This window comes from Mercenaria mercenaria, chromosome 15, assembly GCF_021730395.1.
Source record: "Mercenaria mercenaria strain notata chromosome 15, MADL_Memer_1, whole genome shotgun sequence".
In the NCBI taxonomy this organism is placed as follows: domain Eukaryota; kingdom Metazoa; phylum Mollusca; class Bivalvia; order Venerida; family Veneridae; genus Mercenaria; species Mercenaria mercenaria.
Genome location: NC_069375.1, coordinates 50,928,542 through 50,949,667, shown reverse-complemented (window position 1 = coordinate 50,949,667; position 21,126 = coordinate 50,928,542). Strand labels below are relative to the sequence as shown.

Here is a 21,126-nt window from a genome sequence, read left to right as displayed (position 1 = left end):
CATCAAGGTAATCATTCTGGCTAAATTTCATGAAGATCAGTTGAAAAATACAGTCTCTATCGCATACACAAGATTTTTCTTTAATTTGACCTAGTGACCTAGTTTTTGACCTCAGATAACCCATATTCAAAATCGACCTAGATTTCATCAAGGCAATCATTCTGACCAAATTTCATGAAGATCAATTGAAAAATACATCCTCTATTGCATACACAATGTTTTTCTTCGATTTGACCTAGTGACCTAGCTTTTTACCCCAGATGACCCATTTTCGAACTCGGCCTAGATTTCATCAAGGTAATCATTCTGGCTAAATTTCATGAAGATCAGTTGAAAAATACAGCCTCTATTGCATACACAAGGTTTTTCTTTGATTTGACCTAGTGACCTAGTTTTTGACCCCAGATGACCCATTTTCGAACTTGGTCTAAATTTCATCAAGGTAATCATTCTGACCAAAATTCATGAAGATCAATTGAAAAATACAGCCTCTATCGCATACACAAGGTTTTTACGTGATATGACCTAGTGACCTAGTTTTTGACCCGAGATGACCCATTTTCGAACTCGGCCTAGATTTCATCAAGGTTATCATTCTGACCAAAATTCATGAAGATCAATTGAAAAATACCGCCTCTATCGCATACACAAGGTTTTTCTTTGATTTGACCTAGTGACCTAGTTTTTGACCCGAGATGACCCATTTTCAAACTCGGCCTAGATTTTATCAAGGCAATCATTCTGACCAAAATTCATGAAGATCAATTGAAAAATACAGCCTCTATCGCATACACAAGGTTTTTCTTTGATTTGACCTAGTGACCTAGTTTTTGACCCAAGATGACCCATTTTCGAACTCGGCCTAGATTTCATCAAGGTTATCATTCTGACCAATATTAATGAAGAAGAATTGAAAAATACAGCCTCTATCGCATACACAAGGTTTTTCTTTGATTTGACCTAGTGACCTAGTTTTTGACCCGAGATGACCCATTTTCGACCTTGGCTTAGATTTCATCAAGGTTATCATTCTGACCAATATTCATGAAGATTAATTGAAAAATACCGCCTCTATCGCATACACAAGGTTTTTCTTTGATTTGACCTAGTGACCTAGTTTTTGACCCGAGATGACCCATTTTCGAACTCAGCCTAGATTTCATCAAAGTTATCATTCTGACCAATATTCATGAAGATTAAATGAAAAATACAGCCTCTATCGCATACACAAGGTTTTTCTTTGATTTGACCTAGTGACCTAGTTTTTGACCCGAGATGACCCATTTTCGAACTCGGCCTAGATTTCATCAAGGTTATCATTCTGACCAATATTCATGAAGATTAATTGAAAAATACAGCCTCTATCGCATACACAAGCTAAATGTTGACAGACGACGGACGACAGACGACGGACGACAGACGCCTGACATCGAGCCATCAGAAAAACTCAGCATTGCTCAGGTGAGCTAAAAAAATGAAGTTAAAAAGTGGCGTAACTCTGTCAAAATTCAAATCAAGAGTTATGAGGATTGTTTCTTCTGGTGTAGACTTATATACATTATTGTGTGGCCAAAAATGTTGGATTTTGCCTAGTTATGTGTCCGCGCGCTTAATTTATGTCGATAAAAAAACCTCCAGTTTTGAAACCCCAACTCCAGCTGAAAAATGGCAAACCTCCAGTTTTGGGATTCTGAACTTATCACATGTATGTTTAATCTGATACATATACATGAATTAATTGTTAGGAAAATGTAAACATGTATCATCAAAAATTGAAATAAGATTGTTTCTTCTTAGGGGGTGGGGAGGCTGTAAAAGCAAGTATTCTGATACAGATAACAAATCAAAGATAAAACAGAAATTGCTGCAGCTATCAATAGAAAGTAGTCATCTTATCTCAATGTTACTTTTTAAAATGTCACTGAACTGGATGTTGTAACCTAGCCATTTAAAAAAGTCAGCAAACTGTTTTAAACTACTACAAGTGTGAGTACCAATACTTATTAATCTTTCAAAATGTAAATCTAGAAGTTTGGATGCTATTTAAAGTCCAGAATAAGAAAATTAAGTATCTGTTTTATATAACAAGATGAAAACACCTTTTGCAGCAACTTCTATAATTAGCAGGAAAACATCAGAACTTAATGCAACACTTGGATAAATAGGGGAAATAACTCTTTTCATTTTATAACATACTTGTTGTGAATTGCAATCACAAAGATTTTTTGGCAAGTTTTTGTTGAGCAAAATATTGTAAATACAGATTTCAAGATAAAAAGTGCATTATTATAAATAATAAAATTTAGACTGGAAAATACAAAATAACTTCCTGTGTGTCACATTAAACTCTTTTTACACTTCAAACAGTATTAATTTAAAAATTGTTAGAAAAAATACCAAACCATTGTAGAGTATTAATGTGTGTGATTTGATATAAACTCTGCTTTAATACTTTAGTAAAATTGTTATAATGTATTATACAGAGTGTAGATAAGTAAATCTAAGTAAACTGATTGATAAAAGCAATAGAATTTACCAATCAATGTTACAATTGCTGTGCCCTTATCAATGGCAGTAACTTGAAATATGTGATTTACCAACTTAAATTTCAAGTTCAAATATTTTTATACTTAATCCTTTTTGCCAACTGTTATGAGAAAATTTATGGGGAAGAAAATCAACACACAAAAGCTCTAGTGCATGAAGACATCGTTTTTTCTATTTATTAATTAAATAAATGTATAAGTGAGAACTGTTTTTCCAGTTTAAAGTAATAAAAGCTGCTGTAAGTATAGAACTTACAGATTTTTTTTCATAAATAGTTAATGAGTACAAAATATTATAGTTAAAAACAGTTAGTGTTTGAAATTATTTTTTGTCCAATGGCATTGCAGTATTTTTCAAATTATCGGGAAATTTATTTTGGTAAATCAACATTTACTTCCAGTCGTTTATTAACCTGGTAAATCACATACTGTAGGCGGAGCTTCAATTGGTAACAAAAAATAATTTCAAACGCTAAACAGGTTAGTGTTTATTAGTAAGCATTTGTCACAGGGTGAGAAAAATGTGCAGTCAGTCCGGGGCTCGAACCCGGGACCCCTCACTTACAGGGCGAGTGCTCTATCGACTGAGCTAACCGGCTACCTGACACTTCTCCCCTAACGTGACCAAGTCCGTACTGTGACATACACCCCCACAAATTGGAAATTCGTCCTCGAATTCCGGAGGTACATAATATTGCAAGCGTCGTAAGATTGACCAAGCAAGCATGCCACGGTCCCAGACCAATTTAATTTGATAAATGCTTACTAATAAACACTAACCTATATAAAGTCTTAATAAAATACATGTACCTGAACAAACTTGACATGCTATTGGTAGGGTGACAATTAGTCAATTCAAAAAGTTGAACCCGGACCCAATTTTTAACAAAGCAAGTTATATATCAAAAAAGTTGTAAATATCTGAAGTCTATCAGGCTGCTGGCATAAATGATGGTGATCTGAGAAATCCAAGATGGTGTCCAAGATGGCCACCACAAAAGTAATCATGACTACAATGTTAAACTTTAAACACACCATCATGTCTACATTTTCATATAAATTTTAATTATTATTCTGTGTAATAGTTCATTACATATGTCAGATTTTATGAGTATCTTTTTAACATAAATTGCCTAAAATTATTATGCGCATGAAAGGTCAAAATGTCAAATAATCATAAAACTCAAATATCGGATAGATAAAAGTACCGTATTTCCCTAAGTCTCTGGAACACCCTTAATCTTAGGAAACCCCTAATATCTGTAAATATAAGTATTTTTCTTGTCCCTAATTTTTTGCACATGTATTTTCTCAGTGTATTTTTCGTCCCTAAGTGTTGGGACTATGGGTGTATACCGATTCAAGATGTAAATCAAATACCGTTATTATACATTGTATGGTTTTGTATTGATCAAAATATCAAATAATTATAAGAATCAAAGAATAATTTTTGTAACCTTTTCTGTCGTTATTTAAGTGCATTTGTGCTAGCTGAATTCTATTGTTGATATTCCGTGACAGCAATGTGCTTTTTACCATACCAATTAAGTGTTGTATGTTTTGGCTGCAGCCATTACAGGAAGTCCATTTTCCGTTGGTTATTTATTTTCATTCACGCACTGACTGGAATTTACCCGCGAACCATAAAGACATCAAAATGTCATACCGGTAATTTTCCATTCCACGAGCATGTGGGACCTATCGTAATATATAATTTACATCGCGGTTACTGTTGTTTAACGACACGTACACAAACTAGAATGTGTCTGTAGGACACAGGGTGTGCCACCACTGATACATTTGTCACAAATAAGGGGCAATAATTCAAATGTTTGCAGTCTTAAAGGGGTATAGCCTCAACAAATATTGTATAACAAGGCAGTCTGAAAGACAGCTAAATCCCCCGCCACTGCTATGGATAGTGAAAGGGTAAAACCTTTGATTTTAGCTGTGACCTTGACCTTGAACTGACATGGCTGACTCATGAAATCTGCACAACGTCTTGATGAGGTGATCATTTGACCAAAGTTTCATGAAAATCCTTCAAGGGGTTTAGGAGATACAGAGCTGAAACCTTTGACCTTCAGTTGTGACCTTGACCTTGAGTTGACATGGCTGACTCATGAGTTGTTGATGAGGTGATCATTTGACCCAAGTTTGATGAAAATCCTTCAAGGGGTTAAGGAGATACAGAGTGGACACCAAATGGAAGGCTCAAACCTTCGACCCTTAGTTGTGACCTTGACCTTGAGCTGGCATGGCTGACTCATAATTTCTGCACATCGTTCTGATGAGGTAATCATTTGACCCAAGTTTTATAAAATTCCTTCAAGGGGTTTAGGAGATACAGAGCAGACAGGAAATGGAAGGCTCAAACCTTTGACCTTCAGTTGTGACCTTGACCTTGAGCCGACATGGCTTACTCATAAGGTCTGCACATCGCCTTGATGAGGTGATCGTTTGACCCAAGTTTGATGAAAATCCTTCAAGGGGTTTAGGAGATATAGAGCGGACACAAAATGGAAGGTTCAAACCTTTGACCCTAAGTTGTGACCTTGACCTTGAGCCGGCATGACTGACTCATGGGTTCTGCACATCGTCTTGATGAGGTGATCATTTGACCTAAGTTTTATAAAATTCCTTCAAGGGGTTTAAGAGATATAGAGCGGACACAAAATGGAATGCTCAAACCTTTGACCTTGAGTTGTGACCTTGACCTTGAGCCGGCATGGATGACTCATGGGTTCTGCACATCGTCTTGATGAGGTGATCATTTGACCCAAGTTTTATAAAATTCCTTCAAGGGGTTTAGGAGATACAGAGCGGACACAAAATGGCAGGCTCAAACCTTTGACCTCGAGTTGTGACCTTGACCTTGAACCGACAAGGCTGACTCATGGGTTCTGCACATCGTCTTGATGAGGTGATCATTTGACCCAAGTTTCATGAAAATCCTTCGAGGGGTTTAGGAGATATGGACCGGACCGATTTTGTTACGGACGGAAGGACGGACGGAAAGACGGACGGAAAGACGGACGGAAGGACGGACAGACGGACGGACGGACGGAAGGACGGACGCAGACCATTCCTATAATCCCTCCGCCACGGCGGGGGATTAAAAAGGATTCATTATTCTAGGCCATATACGTTTTGAGCTATGAGCACTACAAACAAAAAATCCACTATTTTGGCTATTTAAAGGGCCATAACTTTGTAATAAGCGCTAAGATTCTCAAAAAGAATGCCAAGTGTGCAAGATCATATTATGATAAAGACTCATGCAAGGTTTCATGAATTTGCATCAAATATTTTTTGAGCTAAGCATATCATTAGGTGAAAATGTGCATTTTTGACTATTTAAGGGGCCATAATGTTAAAAATAGGGGGTGAAGCCAGCCAAAAAAATAAGAGGTGCGCAAGTTCATATCATGATTAAGACTCATGCAAGGTTTCATGAATCTGTATCAAATACTTTTTGAGCTAGGCGCGTCACAAGGTGAAAATGTGCATTTTTTACTATTTCAGGGGCCATAGCTCTGGAAATAGGGGGCAGAGCCAGACAAAAAATAGGAGGTGCGCAAGTTCATATCATGATAAAGACTCATGCAAGGTTTCATCAATTTATATCAAATACTTTTGAGCTAGGCGCATCATGAACTTTGGACACGAACAGACAAGACCACTCATGTGGGAGGGGGGCGGGGGGGGGGGGGGGGGGGGCATAAAAATGCGCATAGTGCATTCATTTTTTAATATTATCGTTTCAAATTTTCAACACTGCTTGAGAAGTAATACAGTTTGAATTCTATAATGATTTTAATAAGATATCGGCAGAAATGAATAAAATAGTAGTATAAAATAGTAAAATTACTCAGATCTAAGTCCAGTCCCATTAAGTATAAATATTCAAATACACCCATGTACAACTTAAAATCTAAATATCAAATAATTAAATAAAATTTCAAAATGTAAAAAACTAACCACAACAGAGAAGCAGCTATTGCAAAAACAGGCAAAGCTATAGGTAATTGAATAATAAACTACTGTAGGTAACTGAATAATAAACTACTATAGGTAACTGAATAATAAACTATAATAAAACATGCATATCTATAATACAAAATGCAAAAAATATTCAAACTTGAAATTAAAAAGCTAAACTATGCTCATGCTAACAAGGCTTAAAATCTGTAATTCAACTGGCATGCAGTCCAGCTACGATACATGTACATAAAGTACAACTCTTAGAGTTACCAACCACACACCAGAATTCATGTACATTGCTGCAATTAAACTGGGAAATTTTGTTTAACAATTAAGCAAAGAAAAAGATATCCTGCATTTTATTTTGTTTTTAAATATCAAACAATTCTTGAGGACTCAAAGAATAAATTATTATGTATTTGTGTTCCTGACACAAAGATTTATATAGCCAACTCTGTATTAATATCATGAACGAATGAATGAACATATGAATGAATGAATATAACTTTCTGAGCTCTGTAAATTCAAGATAGGATCTTTTTCATTCTTCATTTATCTGAAAGCATAGGACATATACGCATGGAGCTGAGTAAGGTTGATTTATTTCTGTGCTTTATAAAACAAGAGGGCCATGATAGCCCTATATCGCTCACCTGAGTTTAGTTGCTTGCTTGAACAAATTTCATTGCTAAAGCTTCAAAAACAAAAAAACTAGGTGAGTAGGTCATGGTAAAGATTATTCAAAATAACTACTGAAATCTGTTAAAATATTATATAGGTGGTCCAAATCTCTTTGCTGTAGCTCCGAAAACAAGAGGTCAGGGTAAAGACTATTCAAGATGAGTATTGAAATCTGTATCAAACATTATACACACGGTCCAAATTTCTAAGCTGTAACTTCAAAAACAACAAAGTAGGTCAGTATGTGATGATTAAGACTATTCAAGATGAGTATTGAAAGCTGTATCAAAAATTATACAAGTGGTCCAAATTTCTAAGCTGTAACTTCAAAATGAAAAAGAACTCGTCGAACACGAAATGCTCCCCTTGATGCATTCAGTAATTGCACAAGGAACAGAAATTATATGGTCACTGTAAACAAAACAAAAGTTTTACTGTTCTGGTTCAATGTGACATTGACCTTTGACCTCTTGACCTCAAAATCATCTGCTGGTCATGATCAACCTCCCTATTAAGTTTCGTGATCCTAGGCCCAAGCGTTCTCAAGGTATCGTCCGGAAAGGGTTTAACTGTTCCGGGTCAATGTGACCTTGACCTTTGGCCTACTGACCTCAAAATCTATAGGGGTTATCTACTGGTCATGACCAACCTCCCTATCAAGTTTCATGATCCTAGGCCCAAGCGTTCTCAAGTAATTGTCTGGAAACGGTTTAAATGTTCCGGGTCAATGTAACTTTGACCTTTGACCTACTGACCTCAAAATCAATAGGGGTCATATGCTGGTCATGATGAACCTCTCTAGCATCTTTCAAAAGCTTCAAAAACAAGAAAGTAGGTCACGATTAAGACTATTCAAGATGAGCATTGAAATCTGTATCAAACATTATACTTGTGGTCCTAATTTCTTTGCCACTGCTTCAAAAACAAATAAGTTAATGTAAAACAAGGGACCACCCAGGCGTGGCCTATACTGACCCCCAGGGTCATGATTTGAACAATCCTGGTAGAGAACCACTAGAGCATGCCAAATACCAAATACCTCAGCTTTGGGCCTTATGGTTTCAGAAAAGAATTTTTTTTTAAAGGTTTTCCCTATATAAGCCAATGTAACAAGAGCTGCGCTCGATTATTTCAATGCTGGATAATGAAACTGGGCACATCTGAGGAAGCTGGAGCTGTCACTGGAGTGTTAAAGACTCCAATGGTGGATGAATATAATGCACAATAGCTTGAGTCTGTGTCAAAAATATTAAGTAATAAGAGAGATAAAGATAAAGTGTATCAAAACACTAAATAAGTATAATTCTAAGTAAAAAGGGGGCATAATTCATTAAATATCGGTACCAGAGTTATGGACCTTGTATCATATGATGTGGGTGATGATGTGGAACAACTACTTCAAGTTTGAATTAAATCCATTTAGTAATCACTAAGATACAGTGAAAATGCATGAAAATTAACCTTAAATTCTAAGTAAAAGGGGGCATAATTCATGAAAAATTGGTACCAGAGTTATGCATCTTGTGTCATATGATGTGGGTGATAAGGTGGAACAACTATTTTAAGTTTTAATCAAATCCATTTAGTAACAACTGAGATAGAGTGAAAGTGCATCAAAACTTTAACCTGAAATTCTAAGTAAAAGTGGGGGATAATTCATTAAATATTGGTACCAGAGTTATGGACCTTGTATCATATGATGTGGGTGATGATGTGGAACAACTTCTTCAAGTTTGAATTAAATCCATTTAGTAATCACTAAGATACAGTGAAAATGCATCAAAATTAACCTTAAATTCAAAGTAAATGGGGGCATAATTCATGAAAAATTGGTACCAGAGTTATGCATCTTGTGTCATATAGATGTGGGTGATAAAGTGGAACAACTATTTTAAGTTTGAATTAAATCCATTTAGTAATAACTGAGATAGAGCGAAAGTGCATCGAAACTCTAACCTGAAATCTAAGTGAAAAGGGGAGATAATTCATGAAATATTGGTGCAAGAGTTATGGCTCTTGTGTCAAATGATGTGAGTGATGATATTAAACAACTATTTTAAGTTTGAATCAAATCCATTTAGTAATAACTGAGATAGAGTGGAAGTGCATCAAAACTTTAACCTGAAATTCTAAGTAAAAGTGGGGGATAATTCATTAAATATTGGTTCCAGAGTTATGGACCTTGTATCATATGATGTGGGAGATGATGTGGAACAACTACTTTCAGTTTGAATCAAATCCATTTCGTAATAATTGAGATAGAGTGAAAGTGCCTCAAAACTTTAACCCGAAATTCTAAATAAAGAGGGATAATTTATGAAATATTGGTGTGAGAGTTAAGGCCCTTGTGATGTGGGTGATGATGAGAAATAACTATTTTAAGTTTAAAGCAAATCCATCAGGTATCTACAGAGATAAGGTGAAAAAAAGAGAAGGTGTAAAAAAAACTTTAACCAAGGCGGGGACGCGGAAAGACCCCGACGCCGGGGTGAGTAGGATAGCTCTCCATATACTTTGTATAGTCAAGCTAAAAACTGTTGACCCCGGGGCACAGTCAATTTTGACCCCAGGTCATGATCTGAACAAACTTGAAAGCTGACCACTAGACAACACTAAATACCAACAAGAGCTCGTAGAACACGAAATGCCCCCCTTGATGCATTCAGTAATTGCACAAGGAACAGAAATTATTTGGTCACTGTACACAAAAGTTCTACTGCTCTGGGTCAATGTGACCTTGACCTTTGACCTCAAAATAAATAGCAGTCATATGCTGGTCATGATCAACCTCACTATTACGTTTCGTGATCCTAGGCCCAAGCGTTCTCAAGTTATCGTCCGGAAATGGTTTAACTGTTCTAGGTCAATGTGACCTTAACCTTTACCCTACTGACTTCAAAATTAATAAGGATCATCTGCTGGTTATGACCATCCACCCTATCAACTTTCATAATCCTAAGCCCAAGTGTTCTTGAGTTATCATCTGGAAACCATTTAACTGTTCCGGGTCACTGTGACATTGACCTTTGACCTACTTACCTCAGAATCTATAGGGATCATCTGCTGGTCATGATTAACCTCCTGTCAACTTTCATGATCCTAGGCCCAAGCGTTTTTGAGTAATCATCCGGAAACTGTTTAACTGTTCCTGGTCACTGTGACCTTGACCTTTGACCTACTGACCTCAAAATCAGTAGGAGTCATTTGCTTGTTATGACCAACCTCCCTACCAATTTTCATGATCCTAGGCCCAAGTGTTCCTGTGTTATCATCCGAAAATCGTTTAACTGTTCCAGGTCACTAGGACATTGAACTTTGACCTACAGACCTCAAAATCAATAGGGGTATTTGCTGGTCATGACCAAGCTTTCTATCACCTTTCATGTTCCTAGGCCCAAGTATTCTCGAGTTATCATACAGAAACAATTTAAATGTTCCGGGTCTCTGTGACCTTGACCTTTGACCTATTGACCTCAAAATCAATAGGGGTCATTTGCTGATCATGACCAACCTCCCTATAAATTTTCATGATCCTAGGCCCAAGTGTTCTTGAGTTATCATCCGGAAACTGTTTAATTGTTCCGGGTCACTGTGACATGGACCTTTAACCTACAGATCTCAAAATCAATAGGGGTCATTTGCTGGTTATGACCAACCTCCCTACCAAAATTCATGATCCTAGACCTAAGCGTTCTTGGTTATCATCCGGAAACGGATTAGTCTACATACCAACCGACAGACCGACAGACCTACTGACTGACTGACATCTGCAAAACAATATACCATTCCTTCTTCGAAGGGGGGCATAAATATCTAAGGTCTTACCGTTCTGGACAAGAAGACTTTTCCTATATAAATCAATGTAAAACAAGTGAATGAAGTATTGCCATGCAATACAAAGTCCCCTACTGGAAGGCACCTAATTTTCTCTACTGCAGTATAACATAATGAACTGATATCTGTCAATGATGTATAAACAATATTGTACTATATATACAATATGTTATAACAAAACACTTGGATTAAAATTTATATATATAAAAACCTACAGTTGTTTTCATATTGAATTTTTTTGGCTGATTATAAAAATGTTATCATGTAAGTTATTTATAGTAACAACAAAGGGAAATTAATCTTTAAAAAAAAAAAAAAAAAAAAAAAAAAAAATCTATATAATATAAGTCCACAAGAAACTCTTTACCAGGTAGAGATAGGTCAAAATACACCTAAATATTGGATGTAACATGCATGCTGTACCACAGAAAAGTGGTCTCGATTTTTCTCTACCGCCAGTAATAAAAAAATTACAATAAAATCTATTTATAGTAATAACAAAGGGACGTAATTCTAAAAACAAGGGTGCCTCATGGTGGTGAACATTTGATCCAAGTTACATCAACATCCCTCCATGCATGAAGAAGAAATGTTCCGTACAAAGTCATTCTTGAATTTGACCTTTGACCTCTAAATATGACCTTGACCTTAGACCTAGGGACCTGGTTCTTGCGCATGACATGTTGTCTCATCCAGGGGAATATTTGTGCCAACTGATATCTAAATCCAGCTTTGCATGACAAAGTTATAGACCGGACAGGAAAAAAATCCTCTTGACCTTTGATCTCAGTGTGACCTTGACCTTTAAGCTAGGGTACTGGGTGTTGCGCATGACACGTCGTCTCATCATGGGAAACATTTATGCCAAGTAATACTGTAATCCCTTGATGGATGACAGAGTTCTGGATCGGACAGGGAAAAAACCTTATTGACCTTTGACCTCCAATTGTGACCTTGACCTTTGAGCTAAGGGTCTGGGCTTTGCGCAGGACATGTTGTCTCATCATGGGGAACATTTGTGCCAAGTAATATTAAAATCCCTTCATGGATGGCAGAGTTATGGACGGGACAGGAAAAAAACTCTGTTGACATTTGACCCCCAATTGTGACCTTGACCTTTGAGCTAGGGGTCTGGGATTTGCGCATGACACGTCGTCTCATCATGGGGAACATTTGTGCTAAGTGATATTAAAATTCCTTAATGAATGTTAGAGTTATGGACCGGACACAAAACAGACCCTGTTCAGGCTATGTAAACATTTGACTGCTAAGTGTGACCTTGACCTTTGAGCTAGGGGTCTGAAAGTTGTGCATGACACATCGTCTTATTATGAGGTACATTTGTGCCAAGTAATATTAAAATCCCTTCATAGATGGGAGAGTGATGGACCGGACAGGAAAAAAGCCTTGTTGACCTTTGACCTCCAATTGTGACCTTGACCTTTAAGCTAGGGGTCCAGGTTTTGCGCATGACACGTCGTCTCCTCATGGAGAACATTTGTGCTAAGTAATATTTAAATCTCTTCATGGATGGGAGAGTTATGGACCGGACAGGAAAAAAGCCTTGTTGACCTTTGACCTCCAATTGTGACCTTGACCTTTAAGCTAGGGGTCAGGGATTTGCGCATGACACGTCATCTCATCATGGGGAACATTTGTGCCAAGTAATATTAAAATCCCTTCAAGGATGGGAGAGTTGTGGACCGGACAGGAAAAAAGCCCTGTTGACCTTTGACCTCCAACTGTGACCTTGACCTTTGAGCTAGGGGTCCGGGTTTTGCGCATGACACGTCGTCTCATCATGGGGAACATTTGTGCCAAGTAATATTAAAATCCCTTCATGGATGACAGAGTTATGGACCGGACACGAAATTGCGGACGGACGGACGGACAGACAGACGGACGGAATGACGGAAAAGTGCATTCCTATAGTCCCCGAAACTGGTTTTCAACCAGTAGGGGACTAACAAGGGACCCCTAGGCATTGCATATATTGACCCCAGGGTCATGATTGGTAGAGATTAAAGTTTCATCAAAATTGGCCTTGAAAATGTGGATGGCCAGATGGTGAGCAATCACAATAGCTCACCTGAGCACTTTGTGCTCGGGTGAGCTAAAAATCAGTTTTACATAAATTACATATACAAGCCAAGTATACAAAAGTGTTCCTTTTATGAGAAAAATAGCATATGGGATAACAAAAGTTAAGTGATACTGCAGGTGAACATACACAAGAGATGTGCCTCTATGACAAAACAGTGTGCAATGAAAATTTTGCTACAAAATGTGTGCAAATTTTAAATAAACAGCCTGGAAAGTGAACCCATTGCTCGCAGGCTCGAATCTCAAGATTCTGGCCTTCAGTAAACATATGTATCTTTTTAAGGGGGCTCATTTTTCACTACATGTTTTTCATTTTGGCCTCATTTAGGATGAAAACAAGGGTTATTATCAGTCTGGTCATATTTTTTTGTCCCAGGTCAGATACTCGTTCCTGTGCTTATAACTTGTTACAAAATATGTCTAAAAATACAAGTACTAAAAATAGCTATGAATGATTTATTTTATTACAGACCTGATTAATAACTGGTACTATTTGCACAATTTGGTAGCAAAATGATTAAACAAATATACTAATATATGTTATTGGTGTATAAATATTAGCAATTTAGACAAAACCCATTAAAATTTCAAAGACCAATTTGTTAGTACATGAAACTTATCACCAGCAAATGGGCATGGCTACCTGGTGTGTGCTCGATTTTCTACACGCTCATCCTCCCTCTGGGTGGAGCCTACATACTCAATAGCCTCTTCAATTGAAGAAAGCCACTCCTCCATGGTGAGAAGTAGCCCCGCCCACTCATTATCATGTATAGGCATGGTTCCATTGATACTGGAAGTTATCTTCATATCCCATGTTTCCATACCATTCATTAAATGTATAACGTTAGTTGCTACACCTAAAAATACGAAATGGTTAAAATATATCAAAGCAATCTTAAAAGTTTGGTTTCCATGAATATGCAGCTATAAGATGCACAACGAATTCTGCAAATGGCAAGTGATTCAAAATCAGCAACCTGAACCACTCAGTCACAGAACCCCCAGTAAAATCAACATTTGCAACAATTCATTTATGTTGGAAGAGTTAAAGCTTTTGTTAGAATGATATAAAAAATAATATAAGCATGTGCAATAATGTACAATTGTCTTTTCAGCATCAAACAGTGACTGCATAATTTTTTCTATTCAGACTCCTCTGTTTATTAATTTTGTAAGTTCAGAAATTGTTATATGTTTACAAGCTGTACTGGTACCAAACGAAAGTAAAGAAGAAAACTTCAGCCAACTTAGAAATGTATGAAAGGAATATATACCATTTTCTCCTGTAATTCTTGTATTAAACTGGTGAAGCAACTTCTCTACTTCCTGCAAAAAGATTTATATAAAGTAGTTAAACAATCATCCAAACTGAGCATATTGTAACACCACTTCCTCTCTCTCTCTGTCTGGTATATATCCCAATGGATAAGCAGTAGCATGAACAGGCACAAGAATGAGGTATTTCTATTACAGAAATATCAACCTAGGAAAATCCCAAGTTTTTCTAACTACAGGCAAACTCAAGGCCATGTAATGTTTCAATCACTTTTACTATATGTATTATGGAGTATATTACATAAACAAAATAAAAACAATAAATACTCTGGCAGCCTGGAGGGTGAAGCGGCCATTCCCACGGGTATGGAAAAATGTATCGCTAAACTGGTTTTTAATGAGAGAAAAATAATCAAATAAATTATTTTTCTTGAACAATAAATGAGTGAGGTAAGGAAACACAGATTCCTGTAGTCTGTATTTATAGGGGCGTTTCCTCACGAAACATCACAAATCCAATCTCCATGAGGAAAATTGAGGATTTCGTAAGGAAAACTTAAATATGGAGAATCACAAAGTAAAACAATGCAATATTACTACAAAAACATTACGCGATGAAATCACCCTTAAAGGCGTATGCTAGAATTCCCTGTATATGAGATGGGCGAAAATTTTCCCAATAACAGAATTTCTTTAAACTTTGGATATTGAAGGACAATCATCTAAGAAACAAAAATATGCAATAAAAATCATAGGTCACCGGTATTGAAAAAGAGTTATCTGCCCTTGAAAATGTCATTTTTGGGGGAAATGCTGTTTTCAAGGGCAGATAACTCTTTTTCAATACCGGTGACCTATGATTTTTTTTTGCATTTTTTTGTTACTTAGATGATTGTCCTTCAATATCCAAAGTTTGAAGAAATTCTGTTATTGGGAAAATTTTCGCACCAAATTCTAGCATACGTCCTTAAAACTAGCCAGATAACAGGACATGAAACAAATAATAATTTCACACTAAAAATAATCAATTTGTTTACATGTAAAGTAGGTCAAGTGAGGAAAGCGAAGTGCACATGCACAAACTGTAACAATAATGGCGGCCGGACATTAAAACTTGCTGCAGAAATGAAGCGCCTATTCTCAGTCGTTACGTGTTACATAAATTTATCTGAGATAAATCACAGTGGCAGATAGTTAACAAAGGTAAAGCTTTATATGCAGACACCAGTAGTTATGCATGACATGGTATAATATGTGTGAATTTCGCTCATAACTCTGGTGACCTGAATATCAAACCTTGAAAGCATAAATACAGCCAACAAGAGGCAAACTGCATTTCCCATATTTTCTAAGTGTAATAAGTAAATACCCCATACACAATAAAGAAAATGGTTAGAAATTACTTATTTAGACAAATAAATAGAAAAGTAAATTTTCTAATAAAATATTAATAAGAAATGCCAATCATTGAGTCATTACATAGGCATACAAGGGGTGTGGGCGAGGTCATTACATAGGCATACAGGGGGGTGAGGGTGAGGTCATTACATAGGCATACAGGGGGGTGAGGGCGAGGTCATTACATAGGCATACAGGGGGTGAGGGTGAGGTCATTACATAGGCATACAGGGGGTGAGGGTGAGGTCATTACATAGACATACAAGGGGATTCTATAGGTACATGATCTGATTAAATTTTCCATGCCCAGTCTTCATTTTGGGTAAATCTTGGATACCTCTTGGTGAAATATAATTTGCTTTTTCATAGGGATGCTTAATTGGCCCATTTCCATAATCGATCATCAAAAAGAATTGGACAGGGATTTTCAATCAATCATGGATTATTAATCCAATTGTTTTTTTATGACGTGAGATCATGATTTATATACAGCTTACTATTTGTTAAGTGGGATCTGTGTATGTTTATTTGGCAGTAAAGATTTAAGCATGTTTTGAACAACTTGTTAATATAACATGAAATCATGAATACTAACTTTGAAACTTGAAAATACGAGTTAGAATTAGATGTAATGAAATTATTCGAGGTAAGATACTTTTTGAACAGTCAAAAGAGAATGTATATAAGTTTATGTAGTTTTACAAAACAAAGTGTCAGACATTTATATTGTGAATCTGAAGTAGGCAAAGCTTAAATTATACCATTGTGTATTCGAGCTACAGACAGACTAGAATTTTGTTTTGATGTTTGATTAGAGCCAAAGTGACTATTATGCTATTATAATAGCATAGGTTTTCCCACATAATGGGCAAACCACCATAATATTCCACAATGGGCATTGCTAAGATTTGAAACAAGAGCTGTCAGTGGACAGCGCTTGACTATTCTCAGTGCTTGATAGTATAATATAAGCAATGAGTAAAACTTTAACATTACAATAAGCATATTCTAAGTCGAAAAGGGGCCATAATTCAGTCAAAATGCTTGATAGAGTTGCCTCCTCCTTTTCACAGACTGGGGTCATGATGGTAAACAAGTATGCAAAATATGAAAGCAATATCTCAATGGACTTTGAAAATATTTGGGGTGGTACGCAAACTTTAGCATTTATTCTAAGTCGAAAAGGGGCCATAATTCAGACAAAATGCTTGATAGAGTTGCCTCCTCCTTTTTACAGACTGGGGTCATGATGGTAAACAAGTATGCAAAATATGAAAGCAATATCTTAATGGACTCTGAAAATATTTGGGGTGGTACGCAAACTTTAACATTTATTCTAAGTCGAAAAGGGGCCATAATTCAGTCAAAATGCTTGATAGAGTTGCCTCCTCTTTTTTACAGACTGGAGTCATGACGGTAAACAAGTATGCAAAATATGAAAGCAATACCTCAATGGACTTTGAAAATATTTGGGGTGGTACGCAAACTTTAACATTTGTGTGATGCTCATGCTCACGCTCACGCCGACGCCAGGGCGAGTAGGATAGCTCCCCTATTCTCTGAATAGTCGAGCTAAAAAGGTTTGTCTGATCAGTCACCATTTTGAGAAACTATAGTTTCACCGAAAGAGTTAGTCATTGACAGAGAAACAAGAGGGCAAAAATGGCCCTAGGTTGCTCACCTGAGTAACACACCATTACCGTGTAAACATGTTTGACCTAGTGACCCAGTTTTTGACACCATATGACCCAGTTTCAACTTCATCTGAGTTTTTAAGGAGATAAACATTCAGTTTCATGAGGATTGGAGCAAAAATGTGGCCTCTATAGAGTGTAAACAAGATTTTTCTTCAGTTTGGCCTAGTGACCTAGTTTTTGACCCAATCTGACCCAATTTTTAACTCTCTGAGATTTCATGGAGACAAATACTCTGACTAATTTTCATTAAGATTGGACCAAAAATGTGGCCTATTGAGTGTAAACAAACATTTTCTTTCATTTGACAGAGTGACCTAGTTTTTGACCCCACATGACCAAGATTAAAACTCATCCAAGATTTCATGAAAACAAACATTCTGACAAAGTTTTGTAAAGATTGGAGCAAAAACTGTGGCCTCTAGAGCATTAACAAGCTTTTCCTTTGATCTGACTTAGTGACCTAGTTTTGGACCCCACGTGACCAAGATAAACATCCAAGATTTCATAAGGACATACATTTTGACCAAGTTTTATGCAAATAAAATGAAAAATGCAGCCCCTATTGCACATACACAGAGTTTTTCTTTGATTTAACTGGGTGACCTAGTATTTGACCCTATATAATCCAGATTCAAACCTGACTGATTTCATCAAGACAAACATTCTGACCAATTCTCATAAGTTTCAAACTTACAATGTGATCACTAGAGTGTTATCATGACTTTCCTTTGGCCTAGTGACCTGGTTTTTGATCCCACATGACCCAGATTCAAATTTTACCTAGTGATCATCAAGACAAACATTCTAAGTTTCATAAAGATTGGGTCACAACTGTGGCCTCTAGAGTGTTAACAAGGCAAATGTTGACGGACGACAGACAACTGACACCGGACGCAGACGGATGACAATAGCTCACCTTAAGCACTTTGTGCTCAGGTGAGCTAAAAGGTCATAAAAGGAATACTGCGTAGTACGAGGGCTGATCCAAAAGTAATGTCATTGCGTCTATGGTGCGCTTATTCATCTGAGTATACAGTGAAACACCGCTCGCTCGAGGTCGCAAGGGGATGAGCAAAATGCTCGAGTTATCCATGGTTTTGAGCGACCCAAACATTGACCAACATACGAGGAAACGGTGATGCGTAATAATAACACACTCTTGACATTTTCAAAAAACGTATTACAAACGTTATTTATGATAGATCGTAATGGCACATGTGAAGAAACAGCTAAGACATTTTTTTTTGAAATACTGTAATCGAATTCGCAATTTTCTTCTCCAAATTAAGATCTTATAATTATCGTCTCAATTTTATGAAAAGGCTATCTTATTTCCTTTATTTGCATGCAAACAACTGTTGATTAAAATATTAGGATCTCATAATTATCTTCTCGATCCCGCAGAAAAAAGTAATAATTAATAACAATTTTGATTAATAAAATTTTTCTTCCACCTTTCATCAATAATTAATCTCATTTTCAGATCAAATATACCGACAAACAAACATTTAAGATAGTCGGGGAATAGACCATGCACTTCTCATGACGTGCGAAAATTTTTAATTAACCGATACATTCTGACCGCCGAAGGTGTGAAAAATTTTGACACCCCTGCTCGAGTTTGCCATAAGCAACAAAGAGTAAATTAATACACAGGGACCAGGTGTCATGCTCGAGCGATCGAGTTATCGATGCTCGACCCAGCCATGGTAATTTCACATAGAAAATAGAAGGAAATCGGCCGGGACCATATGAATTACTCGAGCGAGCCCGGGTGCTCGAGTCATCGATGCTCGAGCGAGCGGTGTTTCACTGTATTAATAAAAATATATCAAAATGTACAAAAATTCAATTCTGATAATATGGCAAAAATTTATTTCCGACGTTTTCGTTTAAAGTGCACATGAATTAAAAAAGAGCACGCCTTGCGGGTTGCTGAGCTACATCTGATTTTTTTGTGTAATAGAAATATATGTCCTACCCATGATTTCTAAGTCTAAAAGGGCCATCATTCTTGCAAAAGCAGGTTTAGATTATGTTTCTTGATGTTCAGTGTCCACTTATGATGGTGAAAAACTGTTGCAAGTTTTAAAGCAATGCTTTGATGAGTTTATGAGAAAAGTTGACTTAAACATAATACTCAACAAGAAAATTATTTTCTAAGTCCAAAAAGGGCAATAATTATTGCAAAAAGCAGGATGGAGTTATGTTGCTTGCTGTAACAGGGTCAGCTTTGATGGTCACAAGTGGTTGCAAGTTTCAAAGCAATAGCTTTGATAGTTTTAGAGAAAAAGTTGACCTAACATAAAACTTAACCAAAAAATCTGATATTTTCTAAGTCAAAAGGGGCCATAAAATCTTGCAAAAAGCAGGAGGAGTTATGTTTCTTGCTGTACAGGGTCAACTTATGATGGTGAACAAGTGTTGTCAAGTTTTAAGCAATAGCTTTGATATGTTTAGGATAAAAGCTGACCTAACATAAAACTTAACCAAGAAAACTGATTTTCTAAGTCCAAAAGGGGCAATAATCTTGCAAAAGCAAGATGGAGTTATGTTTCTTGATGTACAGGGTCTGCTTATGATGGTGAACAAGTATTCAAGTTTCAAAGCAATAGCTTTGATAGTTTAGGAAAAAGTTGACCTAAACATAAAACTTAACCAAGAAATCTGAATTTTCTAAGTACAAAAGGGGCAATAAATCTTGCAAAAAGCAAGATGGAGTTATGTTTCTTGCTATACAGGGTCAGCTTATGATGGTGAACAAGTATTCCAAGTTTCAAAGCAATAGCTTTGATAGTTTAGGAGAAAAGGTGACCTAAACATAAAACTTAACCAGGCAATGCCGACGCAGACGCCGACGCCGACGCCGACGCCGACAACCGCTCAAGTGATGACAATAACTCATCATTTTTTTTCAAAAAATCAGATGAGCTAAAAATACCACTGACGCTATGTCGCCGCACACTAAAATATTATTGGTTCAGTAATAAAACTGTCAAATGCAGCCACTGATCTTTATCAAAATAATGCGCTGAATCATAAGAAATTTTTACAACGTGACATCACGTATCTCCGCCGTTTGCTGTTGAAATTTTATTGGCGTCATCGCTCGTTGAAAATATCTATGCAGTGTTAAAGCTTTTTTATGCTGAGAGCAAATATGTCGATTTCTGACAAAACACCGCAGCGCACTGTTCTGCTTTTTTATTTTAAATTAGGAATATCCCCGTTAGAGGCCATACAGACGATAAATAACACATATGGACCAAAAACACTGAACAGGAGACTCATATACAGGAGGTATGAGCGTTTCAGGGGCGGCGATGAGTCATTAGAGATTGCCAGAGAACCGGAAGACCTGTTATTTTTGTGCCGTGTGATTTAGCGCTTTTTCCTATTCTGAAAGATAAACTCCGAGGGGTCCATTTCCAGAACCTTGATCATTTGAAAATTTTTGTAAAAATGTATTTTCATCTCTTTCAAAGGACTGGTATGTTGCTGCTTTCCGTAATGGATGAACATACATGAGCGCTGTATAGAAAATCAAGGACGATAATTTGAAAAGGAATGAATATTGATAGCAGTCAGTAAGAAACGTCGTATCA

General features: G+C 36.7%; 1 protein-coding gene across 1 annotated transcript in view; it reads right to left on the bottom strand.

The window, feature by feature from the left end:
- LOC123563858 (axonemal dynein light chain domain-containing protein 1-like) overlaps window positions 1-21,126 on the bottom strand; it is a 168,961-nt gene that overhangs the window by 72,355 nt on the left and 75,480 nt on the right. Inside the window, exons 17-18 of the mRNA XM_053524238.1 lie at window positions 14,426-14,477; window positions 13,792-14,008 (exon numbers count right to left, since the gene is read on the bottom strand). Coding sequence (XP_053380213.1) covers window positions 13,792-14,008; window positions 14,426-14,477 — 269 coding nt within the window. The remainder of the gene's footprint in view (window positions 1-13,791; window positions 14,009-14,425; window positions 14,478-21,126) is intronic.